The following is a 13,102-nucleotide window of genomic DNA, read 5'->3' as shown; positions in this document are numbered from 1 at the left end:
TCTATTTTATTACTTTATATGTGCCTGAAATCTGAGTAAGAGGAAAGATCAATCTCTCGTACAGCAGAAATAGGATAAATCACTTTCTAATTTCCAAAGCATTACAAATGTAAAGATGCTTCCATTACTGTGCATCAAGCAAGGAAAAATATCACTTCCTGTTATCTGTAATAAACTAGGCAAAAAATTACACCCTCTGTTTTGTTTGTAACATACTAGCTAAACTGACTGTAATTATGGTTTGTTCTTTCCAGTTGTCTCATAAGATAAGTAAAACTACAAACAGAATCAAGCCTTTTCTCCAGCACCTTCAGCAGGCAGAGTCTCTACACACAAGCTCTCAAAACAGAGAGGAGAAAGCCCATCTCTGTTTAGTTAACCTTCCTTCTTATTTTGATTTAAATTAATGAAAGAGAACTAACAGCTCCATGATTACAGTACCAACTGAAGCAAAAATTAGTCCTTCATGATGCTACAGCTTCTGAAATTTCCCTCTGTCTTCAGGGACAAGGGCTATGGACTCACAAAGGTCTTAGAGAAGCTCATGTCCGATTTCACAGTTGACAGAGATTACAAGCCAATGGACACGACCAGTATCACAAATCTCTTCAATGACCAGTATCACAAATCTCTTCACAACGCTATACATAAGCACCAGAGTATTTGAAAATTGCTCGGACATCCACTTGCAACAGCCTTTAAGATGATGTCTGCTCTAGTTATATTGAGGTATTTCAGATCCTCCTAACTCCAACATACCCACTTCCAATAAAAACGACAGTGAACAGATACTCATATTTCATTAAGTTTCACTGAGTTTTTCCCTCTGGATAGGAGACAAAAGGAGCAAAGCTTTTCTTTGCTCCTTTTCTGCCCTTCCCCAGTAAAAAATTTCATTCAAGATGAAGCAAGGAAGTAACCTGAATAAAACAAATAAATAGTCATTGTTCAACTTTAGTTGAACAAAACAATCTATTTCAAAACAATTTGCTATTCATCATAAATTGATAAGCAAATCTGATAGGTACATTGCAAAAAGACAAAAGATCTTGCTGAAACATTTTAAATAGACATGCTAGCTAATTAACATGGTTAATAAATTGCAGTAATAGTGAATTTTTCAGCTCAATATGGCATTTCATGTTCATACTCACTTGTTAGTTCTACTAGTGTAAAACAAGAAAATTAGTCTGTTTACAATAAAATTAAAAGCCTTTTGTAGATAATGACATAATAATAATTTTTTTAATAATAGTGTATAAAACTGTTTCTTCAATCCTGCAACAACTTTAAACTAGGATCCGGAAGACCCACTTCCTTCTGATCTTAAAAATCCTCATGAAGCGGGAGGCAGGGAGGGAGGGAGGGGTCTAAATATTTTAAGAAGCTTCCGACCAAAGCAGCAAGTCTATACTTACTCTCATCTTCTCAGAAAGTAATCCCTCACAAGCTCAGCAAGAGAAATGCAGAGTAACTGATTTACTAACACTAGACAGACATATTGAAACAAGCTACAAGTTAAATTTTCTTACATTGTAGATACAAGACATAAGTTAATTTCCTGAAGGCTGTTGAACTCTCTCACAATTTTGATCCTATCTTCTGATTTTGTATTTCCATCAAGTCTTCGGTAATCTAGCCCAGATGCCATGCAGTACTGTTCTAGCACATCAAGCAACTGAGTGGAAAAATGACAAAAAAAGGAAAATAAAAAGTTAAGTACTTAATAGTATATTTTAAATTAAACATGATCACAGGAACCATGTTTATAAAATATATTTTTAGTACACCACCCATTGCTAATTACAGTAAATCTCTGACACTTTGGTATCAACATTCCTGATTCTCTTTAGCCGTGATTCCACAGCACTCAAGGTGATTAATATTGGTGTGCTGTGGTCTGACTCCATCATCCCACTCTAGCTGCCGGTTTCATCCTGTCACTCAATCCAACCCAGTCAGCAGGCAGTCCATTTAAGCAGCTTCCTCCCATCTCAGCAAGCTGCAATTACTTGAAATACAGTAAATGAGCATTACAGAGGCACAGAGAGCACAGTCAGAGTTCAGGGGTATGGAGTGAAAGACACTGCAATAACCAGCAGTCAGACTGGTACTGGACACCATAACACATAACCTAAGAGATACATGAGTAATCTACTGCTGCATCTAAACATTAAACTTGCATTCTTTCTTAAAGTCAAAAAAAAAAAAAAAGGTATTTAAGACTCCTGAACTACCATTCAAATTACTATGCTTTAAAATACTTTTTAGTGCTATCATTACAAATATTTAAATAAAAGCCCCAATACAACAGAGTGAGCTATTTCAGGAAAGACATTACTCCCTAATAAAGAAACCAAGGAGCAAGTACCTTAAAAGTAAAATGTACATATAAGTCTCACTCCAATTAGAGAGTTTTAACTTCAAATCAACTAGTGCAGCAATAATTTGAGTTTCATTGCTGATGATGAAAAGTCAGCAGAATGAGCAAACTTAACTTTCAGTGCTAACACAAAGGTTTTATGATATGGCAGTCATACTGAGCTATGACAGTGCTGTAACTCAAGACATACCAGCTGAACTCAGCTATCTGCATCTGAAGTAATACAACCATTTCAAAAAGGTCTAGGGACAGCAGAAGAGCTACACCTGTTTTGCTGTCACCATTTTTATCATGAGGTAACATAAGGTTTCAATATGCTTGTGGAGTATGCCACACTGTCCTCGTAATTACTCCAAACAGTAGAAGCAATAAGGAAATGTGGTTGACAAGTTGTCAACTTTCAAATTCACCCTTCAGAACTTACTGCTGCAGTTGATTGATAAAAATCACATGGAGCTCACCTTTGTGGAAAAGGAGAAAAGAAGAACTTTATCCTTATTTTTTTGGAAGTGATTTAAAAGCTGCTGAAGGACCTGTAAATGAAGCACAGCAGAAAAATGAAGACATTTTTATCTAAAATCTAAATTTTTATCAGGTCATCTTAACTCATGTTTTCAACCTCCAAACAGACTACACTGAACTTAATTATTTGCAAAGCCAGCAGAGCCATAACAAAAATCATTACTAACATAATAAATGTTACCTCCGTAACAAAGGTAACGGAGATGCTGGAACTTTGCATTTTTCAATGATGTATATGGAAATCCTACTGTGACAAGGTCATCAGACCACTAAGAGGTAGATTCAGAAGCTACTTGTGTCAGTGCATAGACTGCAACAAAAAAGTTACTTATGTCACACACTAGCTCAGATTCAGAGTTTTTTCATTTAAAAAATGCACACATTTATCCTGAAAACTCCAAGGTCTGCTTAAACTTTCTGTCCTACATCTGAGTTCAGAGCTTCTTGGAACTTGTCTTCTTAAAATAATCAGTGAGATGTATGCCCCTCCCCGCTCCCTCTCTCATCTGTTGCTCTGTTTACAGTAGGATCCAGCTTCCCAGACTCTGTGCAGACCTTGAAATGCCAATAATCCGCCCACACACAACGTTCTTCTGGTGGGGAAGCAAATAATCCAGAGCCTTGTGTATAATAGTGATATTGTTATTTTCAAAAGAACTATGTCCACATCTGACAATGGCAGATCCAGAGCACTGTGCTGAAGCCATACACAATGGGAAAAGAGGAATTTTCTGCACCGTGACTGTAGCTTTTTTCCACTGGACAATAAATATTTTTGAAATTGTATTTATTCAGTGATAAATAGATAAACTGTTAATCAAGAATTATTTCAATACAAGCCTAAGAAATCTTTGACAATCAAATAAAGATTAATGTTTGTATTAATGTTACAATTTTGGACAATATCTACAATATAAAATGGTAATAATATATCACTCCTGAGCTCCTTACTAAACGTTAGCCATCTTGTTACAACTGAAAACAGGGTACAAATGACAGATTTTTTGGCCTCATTTCATTGTACATGAACATATAAACCAGGATTTATTTTACTAGGGAAAAAAATACTCAACAGGCCATTTAGCAGAGCTATACTATACAAATTTGCATTTTATTTGGCCACATTAAGAAAAGAAACAGAAGCGACATTCTTTTAAACTAGAAGGAATTGGCTTCTATGTTATTGTTGTTATTATTAAAGTACAGGTCAAATAGTGAATTTCCTATAGGAGAATACAAAAATAAATCCACACAATTCGCTTAAATGAAATGGATCAATTTCATCCCATTGGGAATTTAGGTATTCTGGAGTAAGAAAGAACTCCAACAGCGAAAAGTAATGAATGGTTTTGCACCAAAGAGAAGTAAATTCTACACTTGCTCACCAGAATATTATCCTGTATGTTTTTAGCCCAAAACAGAAACACTCGATCATACTCAAGCAGAAGTCACATGTTCTTTGTAAGAGTCCCCATGGATTTAAACATACATCTCCCCATTGCTACACATTGTGAGTCATTTGTATGTGATGAAATTTTACCTCTTGCTTTTGAGAACTTTTTTCAATAGAGATGTTCAAGCTAGCCTACAGTATTTTTTAAACCTTCAAAGCCAGCCCTGTCTGGATCAGAGTTATGTTTAATGGTAGAGATTACCATTTCTTGCAAAGTACTCCAATAGACTTCCATTTTCTTACTGAATGATAATATCCCAAGCAAAAATAACTAAATCAATACAACAGTTATTCCTAAGATATTTGTATTAAGAACAGTATTCTGAAATGCCACAAATAACTCTCTGTGGAAATGTATGCAGTTAAAAAATAAATCTTTCAAAAAATATTTCAACTGCCCAGACTTTAATAACCCTTTACACCTAGAAAGCTCATAGCATCTCTCTGACACAATTTTAACAAAACTGTAGAAATAATCAGACAAGGTAGTCTGAATGAGAATTACTGCAGGATTGTAAATCTATCCTCACTCATCTTCTTCCAACCAGTCCCCAATACTTCCGTGTAGACAATCTGAAATCATTGCATTTCAAAAGCAATGAACCACTAGCCCTTAAACTTTGCAGGCCCCCACTATTTTACAACATCATGATAGAAAAACAGTGGTTTCCAAACAAAGCAGAACACTCCTTTCACTCAGTTCTCATGTACTCAACTACTTCTATTTTAAAATCTAAGCATGAAATTTACCATGTAATAAAATATGTCAGCAAAGCTTGCAAACTGTACAATCTGCAGTACAAGTGAAAAGGAGGGGATAATTTCACAAAAAAAGCTGAAGCTTTTAATCACTGCATATTACCCACCTCCCACTGTAACACAGATACATTAGTGTCCTTGTTATACTGGATTAGGTACACCATCAATGACTATACAAGTTGTACATTTGGACTGTAGGAATTGTTTTTTCCAGGGTCTTGGTGTAATTACAAATTCAGAACAGAAAACCTGGGGTGGCATGTTAATGTTACAGTTTGCAAAACACAGAGAGATGACTCACAACAACAGGTAGGACACAAACACTACATACAGGCCATTCTTTACCCATTGCATACAAGCAGATCTAGTTTTACTGGTGGAAGTAATTCATATCCCATAACAGAATGTCTTCCAATGTGTTTTATCTCTGGCTGGAGAACAAATAGACTGAGTAATGGAACCTTTCCAACTCTGCAAAACAGTTACAGCTGCTTAGCTAATAAACTTCATTAAAAAAAAAAAAATCACAGCCTTTCCTCCTTCCCTGAATAAATTTTTTAAAAATGCCACAAACAAATCCTTTGCAACTACGCTTATCTACAAAAGAATAATCACCTGTACCAAAACTTCTCTGCAGTCTGTAGTGAATTTTAAGTTAAAAGATAAAGTAATGCTTATTCAGTCTACATTACCAGATGAAAGTTACAAAAGAATGTCACTTAGTTTGTAGAATTCATTTATGAAACTAATTATGAATTTATTTATTTAGGAAATGCAAACTACTACAGTGCAACAAGGTTACTAAAAACATTTTACTATCATTTGTCTCAGTTATTTCCAAATAAACACGTTAAAAATTCATAAAGCCATTTCCAAGCTTTAATACTAGTTGACTCCTCTGTGATTATTTTCTTATGTTATAACAACTTTCTACATTACATACTTCCTTAATGATTTTGCTTTCACAGTCTAAAATGCAAAATCATCACAAATAGCTTCCATTCTATAATTTAGGAAAAAAAAAGAAGCAAGTCACCACACCAAAAAGGTATGAACCAGTTTTTGGCACCATGAAGTCAGAATTAATGGACCCAAAAGCCAGCTTATTTTCAATAATAGCTATATAACCCATTATCTTCTTTCCGGGCACAAAGATTATCAAATCATACAACAGTTTGGGTTAAAGATCATTTTGTTTCAAACCATGCCACCATGGGTAGGGATGCCACCTACTAGATTCAAAGTTCCATCCTAACTGGCCTTGAACACTTCCAGGGACAGGGCATACACAGCTTCTACAGGCAACCTGCTCCAGTGCCTCGCTACTCTCACAGTGAAGACTTTCGTCCTATAATCCAATCTAAACTTACTCTCTTTCATTTTGAAGCCATTATCCCTTTTCCTATCACTGTAAAAAGTCCCCCGCCAGATTTCTTTAGATTTCCCTCATTAGTGAAAGGCAGCAATAAGATTCCTCAAGAGCCTTCTCCAGATTCAGCAACCTCAATTCCCTCAGCCTTTCCTCAGAGAAGAGGTGTTCCACCCATGTAATAATCTTCATGGCCCCTCTGGACTTGTTCCAAAATATATTTTTTGTGCTGAGAAAGCTGGATACAGTACACTGCATGAGTGGAGCAGAAGAGGAAAATCACCTCCCTTGCCCTGCTGGCCACACCTCCTTCGATGCATTCCAGGACACCTTTGGCTTTCTGGGCTGTACAGAATAATCCTTCAGCCATGCCTGCACCACTTCAGGCAGCCACTGGACAAAATAAACTCTGGCCAGAATCAGGACCGCATCTTACCACAACATCATTTCAGGTAGTTGTACAGAGTAATGAGGAGGCCCAGGGGAGACCTTTTTTGCAGGCTAAACAAAGCCCAGCTCTCTCAGCTGCTCATCATAAACCTGACACTCCAAACTCTTCACCAGCTCCTTCGCCCTTCTCTGAACACGCTCCAGCAGCATCTCAGTGTCCTTCTTGCCAGAGGGGCCCAGAATTGGATACAGCACTCAAGGTGTGGCCTCACTAATGCCAAGCACAGGGGAAGAATCACTTCCCTGATCCTGCTGGACACAAAATTTGATACAAGCCAAGATGCCACTGGTCTTCCTCCTGTCTGGGCAAATTGCTGTCTCACATCCAGCCACTGCTGACCAGCACCTCCATGTCCTTTTTCACCTGGCAGCTTTCCGGCCACTCTGCCCCAGCCTGTAGTACTGCAGGGTGTTGATGTGGCCAAATGCAGGACCTGGCACTGGGTCTTGCTGAACCTTATATCATTGGTCTCAGCCCACTGATCCCTCTGCAGAGCCTTCTTAACCTCCAGCAGACCAACAATCCCACCTATCTTAAGTTTACAAACCTACTGAGAATGCACTTGATCCCCTCATCCAGATCATCAGTAAAGATGCTGAACAGGACTGGCCTCAAAACTGAACCCTGGGAGATATCATGGTGACTGGATGTCAACTGGATGTGGCACCATCCAGCACCACTCTCTGGGCTCAGCTACCCAGCCAGTTTTTAATCTGGCAAAGGGAAGCCATGGCTGCCAGCTTTTCTAGGAGAATGCAATGGAAAAAAATTGAATATAATAAAAGAATAACAAAAATGTAAAACAGGAACGTGAATAATGTCATGGTAAAATAATCAGTAACAGAACTGCTTCATAAGTAATTCTTCAGCTCCTGAAGATGACAGATTTGGTTTTTAAAGCTATGTATTAATTCAACAGCTAAATTCACCTTATCAAAATAATCAAGTGTATACAACAAAGTTAATACGCAGGTATTTCATACATATCTATTATTAACAATAAAGAACGTTGTTGCTTACATGGTAACAAATCAGTAAAGTGATAACAGCCATTCCGGCTACAGCAATATAATCTTCCCACTGCCACTAATCCCAAGTAGAAAATGTTAATATTCAGGTTTACAGAGAGCCAAAATTCTGCATAGCTTCTAACCCTCCCAGTCACTCTCAGCTCCAGAGTACTACTAAAACTAGTATGGTTTTCTTTTTAATTAGTTATACTAGACATCTTTTTCATCTACATTAAGCAACATCATAATAATTTACACTATATGTCATCACGTCATCTTTTGCTCCTCTCTGAAACCAGAGAAAGACAGTTTCTGACATGAGAGGTTTCACAGATTCATACTAGACACATTTATTTTGGTCATCTTCAGCACAACTACTATTATTTTCATTTAATGTCCAAAGGGTTCAAGAAATCAGTAAGCACTTAGTACATTTTCACCAGTTCCATGCTATTCCATGATTGTGTAGGTCCCACTCACATTTACCCTAAGTCATTCCTTACAGTCTGGAGGGTCCCAGCCTACTTGGCTGCTTCTGACACAGTTACTAATCACGCTTGTGGCCCTTCTCTGAACAGTCCTCTGAACCTTTTCGAAGTCTAACATCTCCTTTTTGAGAGGAGAGACTGGAACTTCACACAAAATTGAAGCCGTGCACAAATCATTAAGCCCATAATGATTTTGTTTTGCTTCCTCTTCTTTGCCAAGTATTTCTGACTGTCACCAGAATCCATGGTTTCATGCAACAATAATCCTGTTAACTACAAGGGTCATTTCCATGCCCACCATCAAACACGTGAAGCTAAAGTCTCAGAAAATTTTAGCATCACAGATTATTCTTATCCAGTCTTTACCCAGATAAATACTGATCCGTGACCAAAGATTCCTGCTGTTGTATGATGAACAATAAACAGAATAATTAAAACCCCCAAAACTATTAGGTGTATATTTTCTTATATCCATATAATACAGGCCAAATCTATTACTATTAATAAAATTTATTTTTCTTCTAAGGAAGGGGTTTACCTTCATTTTTCCACTATATTTTGGATCTGAAATAGTTTCAAAGGCTGCATCTTTGCTTAACTGCACAAAATCTGGAAAACTGGAAAATACCTGGCTGCAAACTCGTTTGATATGCGCTTCCTGGAAGAAAAGCAGAAAGATTGAACAGATGTTAAAAATCAGAGCTATGTTAAGCCATGCAAAGAGTTAAACAGGTTGAAACATGATCTGCCAAAGTATCTCAAGCAGACTGATGTAGTTTTTAATTTAGTTCACTACAAAAGTGCTGGATAAAACATTTCCTGTGTGTTTTGCTTTGTTTCATTAAAAAAAAAAAAAAAAAAAAAGAGATTCCTAATCTGAAATCATAGATTGTATTCAGAATGTCTTCTCCTGGCCACAATTGTCAGTTTCAAAAGATCCTCTTGCCTTGACATTTGCACTACCCAAGGGTTCTGCACCAACATTTCTCTTGACTCTTTCAGGCAAGCCAGTATGGGAATTATACATTGTTCCACTACAAAAACTGTACAGGAAATGGACTTAAGGTGTTTTAAAGCCACATAAAGCTCCCTTGCTAAATTTAGCTCTGAACTTAAACACAATCTCACATTTTAAGTCCACTTTTACAGAGAGAAATAAAAGATTACATCTCTCACCTAAGAATAACACACGTAAGGGCCTTCAATACTCAAGGTAAGTGCAGTATCCGTGGTAAGAAAAACTACTAAGTATTAGTTTCTTAGTAGATGTTGGTAAAACTAATAATTATGCATGATGCAGAAGACTGTAAGTCACAAAATACTGGCATTCCATTATTTCAGTGGTTATTTAAATATCAGATGTTATTACAACAAAAACTACATTGCAATACACAAAAAAGCCCACTAAAAACATCTGGCTAAATGCTGTGTGTAGTGTGCTGGACACTAAAAGTAACATTTATAAAAAAGCAAAACTGCTTTAATGGAACAAACTCACAAAATTAACTAGGACATTCCAATATCTCTTCCTTGATAGATTCTAAGAAAAAGTGATAATGCCCCTAAATCCCTTTCCTCATTCCTGGATCTTAAGGCTCACAAACAAGCATTTCTGAAACTGCTGTTTGTGGGTCTAGTTGCTTGCCATAGTAACAAGATAAGCTGATACTGATCTTTCATTGAGCAATTTTTTTCTAAAACATGTTTCTCATTATTTAAAGAAACTCAGCTCTTAACATAAAATACTAGACGAAAAAACCCATTCTAATTATCTATTATTTGTTTATTTGCATAAAGACATTTCTCTTATAGGCACTCCATAAATGTAACAAAAATTTATGTTTTTGTTACATTTATGAAACCCTATTAGAAATCATGAAAAATTACTCTCTCTCCTAACTTCTTCGATGTTTTATAACCCTTACTTTCAGATATGAAACAACTAAATGAACATGTTGTTTTGTATAACATCTTTATAAGGTATGCATTCTGTATGACGGAATGGAAAAGGAATCTTACAAAATATCTTAATTGCAGTTAGTTAAGGCTTATAAGGCGGCCAGCAGCAATTTTCATTCAAGAGTTTTCATCCCATTTATCTTCCAAAAGTCCATTTTTTAGATACTTCTGAAACTAACCTGCAGTTTGCTAGTGTTGTCTGTCTGCAGCAGTGCAGCATGGTTTGCAACCTTCTGTAGGATCATTAGGTAACTGAAGCGTAATGACTTAATCGTTTCACCATGTGCATTTACCTACAAAAAAACCCAGTTTATTCAAACAAATACTACTGAAAATAAGTAATAATCTCAAATAAATGCTATTATTACCAGGTTTAATGCATTAACAATACTATAACTGATCCCCATGAGATGAATACTGTATTTCTGCTAAAAATGAACCAAGTTTTGTTTTTTCTTCAGCTTTGTCACCCTATTAATAGAAACATCTTAGTAACTTCTACAGACATCCCATGGAGATAACCAAGAATTCTTTAGTAAACAAGAAGATGGTAACTTTGTAACTAATTAAATCAAGCAAGACCAGTTTGAATGACTTCTTACCTTTCAACTGCTAACTTTATTTTTCTTTCCAGCAAAAGCTTTACAAGCATCTCAGCAAAATTCAAGCTTCAGATATTCTACAGTGCAACAGCAACAGTGCAACAGCATCATCTATCTTCCTAGTTATGGCTGGCTGGGTTGATCAATATTTGTTTTCCTTTCCCTTCTCCAGTTAATAAATTTGACAGTTAACTTTGGAATAAAACAGTCCATAAGAGCACTCAACTATCTGCAGTCCTGCCTACTGCCCTTTTGTGAATCAAGTCCACCAGCATTCCTTTTTTTCTACAAAACACCACTAGAAACAAAAGTCTGCAAAGAGGGCTAATATCCATGGAATATTAAAAAAAACTAATGAGGGGATTGCTCATAAATAAAGATGCAGGAGACTAAAGAAGCTACATCATTTGGAAAAAAACTCAAAACACTACACAAGAATCAGAGCAGGCCAGAGAGATAAAAGGGAGAAACAAGCATGTGACACATGCTTCTAAATGTTTAAAAGATGTGCTTAATCTGAGCCTACTGAGTGAGGTAAGCAAAACAAATACAAAGCTAGACTGATCAAGGTTTAAAGAAGTCTGGAGAAGATTAAAGAAATATGCAAAGCTGTTACTCATGGATGAAATTCGACTAGTGCTCTTCGCTGTTAGATTTCTCCCCTCATGAAGCAAGAGAAAGTGAATGTTTAATGGCACAGAAAGGCATGACTGCAGTTAGAACACACCTAACTACCCAGGCAAGCCTGCTGAGCTCATAGTGCCTCCCATTCGCAGGTCCTGCACAAACTGCCTGAGGCACCTGGAAGCAGCATGCCTGACACATACTGAACATCTCAATGCAGTGCTCTTGCCAGGATCAACTAAATCACAGGTGCATCTATTGATACAAAAGATCCAGAATTTACTGCATAGGGAACAATCACCTGCTCAGGGCGTGCAAAGCAGCTTTGCAGTAACCTCAAAGTGCTTAACTCTATCATGTTGGTGATACAGCTCCCCGTGTTTCCAGCTGGGATGTCCCAAACAGATGAGCTACAACTAGGCAAATATTTCAATCAGCTCTTCATCCGCAGAGAGTCTCTTGAGAAATTCAGAAGACTATGCGCTAAAATCCAAACAGTGCCAAGTTCTTACTTTGTAACAACAGTTCTTCCTCTTACGGCCACTGTTGCAGCTACAGGGCTCTCCTGCTCTTAACACCAAGGTTACATCATCTGTCTCTAGCACAGCTTGGTACACAGCCCTCTGGAATTCAGTGAGAGAACAAAACACCATCTGCCAAAGAGGAAACACAAGAAACACTATCATGTGCATCGTACAATGAAAGGCAAAAAACCACTGCATCATAAAAAACAAATCACAGATCACTGAAAATAAAGTAGAAATAAATTTTAGACTTGCTCAAATAGTTAAACAGGAAATTATTCTATCACCAAATAGAATCCAAAAAAAAAAGTGGATCTTTACACCAAAATAGCATGAAACTGTAGCAAAAATGTATGCACACTTATTTTATTCCACCCCAAAATTCTACAAAGAATATCAATATCATTCTACAAGAACCTGCTGTAATTTTGCTCAAAACCTTTAAACATGGCTTTTGTGAAGGAATAGGATGAGGAAGGAACAGTGAGAGAAGTAAATGCATAATGTTAATTAGAGATTTCTCTCTGTTTTGAAAGGTGTTTAATTTGCCCTTTCTTTCCCCTTTTTAGGCATTAGCTGTTGTAGGGCACTACCGAAAGCCACAAGCGGGACAAACAGAATAAACAATGAGAAGGCATGGATCTACAAAGTGCTATGGCGAAAACTGATCCCTCTTCTGAAAGACTATGGGTGGCATCTCCATGACATCTTTAGTCTTAAGCAGCAGGAGACAGAAATCCCAAGATCATTCCTTAACCTACGCTATCCACATAGCAGCAGCACCATGCTGAGCTACAATAATACAGCAGTAACTTGAACATATACTCACATTAACAAGATAATGAAAAGAATAAAACCTGCTAGATTCAGAAAGGAGACTGACTGATGTTTGTGTTAATCTTTCCTTCAGAAGACTGCCTAGATGACATTATTATAAACTAAGGATGAAGAAAAAACA

The 13,102-nt window shown here is 36.9% G+C and overlaps 1 protein-coding gene across 3 annotated transcripts in view; it reads right to left on the bottom strand.

The window, feature by feature from the left end:
- ERCC6L2 (ERCC excision repair 6 like 2) overlaps positions 1 to 13,102 on the bottom strand; it is a 48,648-nt gene that overhangs the window by 21,855 nt on the left and 13,691 nt on the right. For all 3 annotated transcript variants that reach the window (XM_063179890.1, XM_063179891.1, XM_063179893.1), the window contains exons 7-11: positions 12,133 to 12,273; positions 10,574 to 10,687; positions 8,974 to 9,093; positions 2,845 to 2,916; positions 1,533 to 1,678 (exon numbers count right to left, since the gene is read on the bottom strand). In XM_063179890.1, the coding sequence (XP_063035960.1) occupies positions 1,533 to 1,678; positions 2,845 to 2,916; positions 8,974 to 9,093; positions 10,574 to 10,687; positions 12,133 to 12,273 (593 nt within the window). The remainder of the gene's footprint in view (positions 1 to 1,532; positions 1,679 to 2,844; positions 2,917 to 8,973; positions 9,094 to 10,573; positions 10,688 to 12,132; positions 12,274 to 13,102) is intronic.

The sequence above is a fragment of the Melospiza melodia genome, chromosome Z (assembly GCF_035770615.1).
Source record: "Melospiza melodia melodia isolate bMelMel2 chromosome Z, bMelMel2.pri, whole genome shotgun sequence".
NCBI lineage: Eukaryota > Metazoa > Chordata > Aves > Passeriformes > Passerellidae > Melospiza > Melospiza melodia.
The sequence above is the reverse complement of the archived record's forward strand: the minus strand, read 5'-3'. Positions and strand labels throughout refer to the sequence as shown.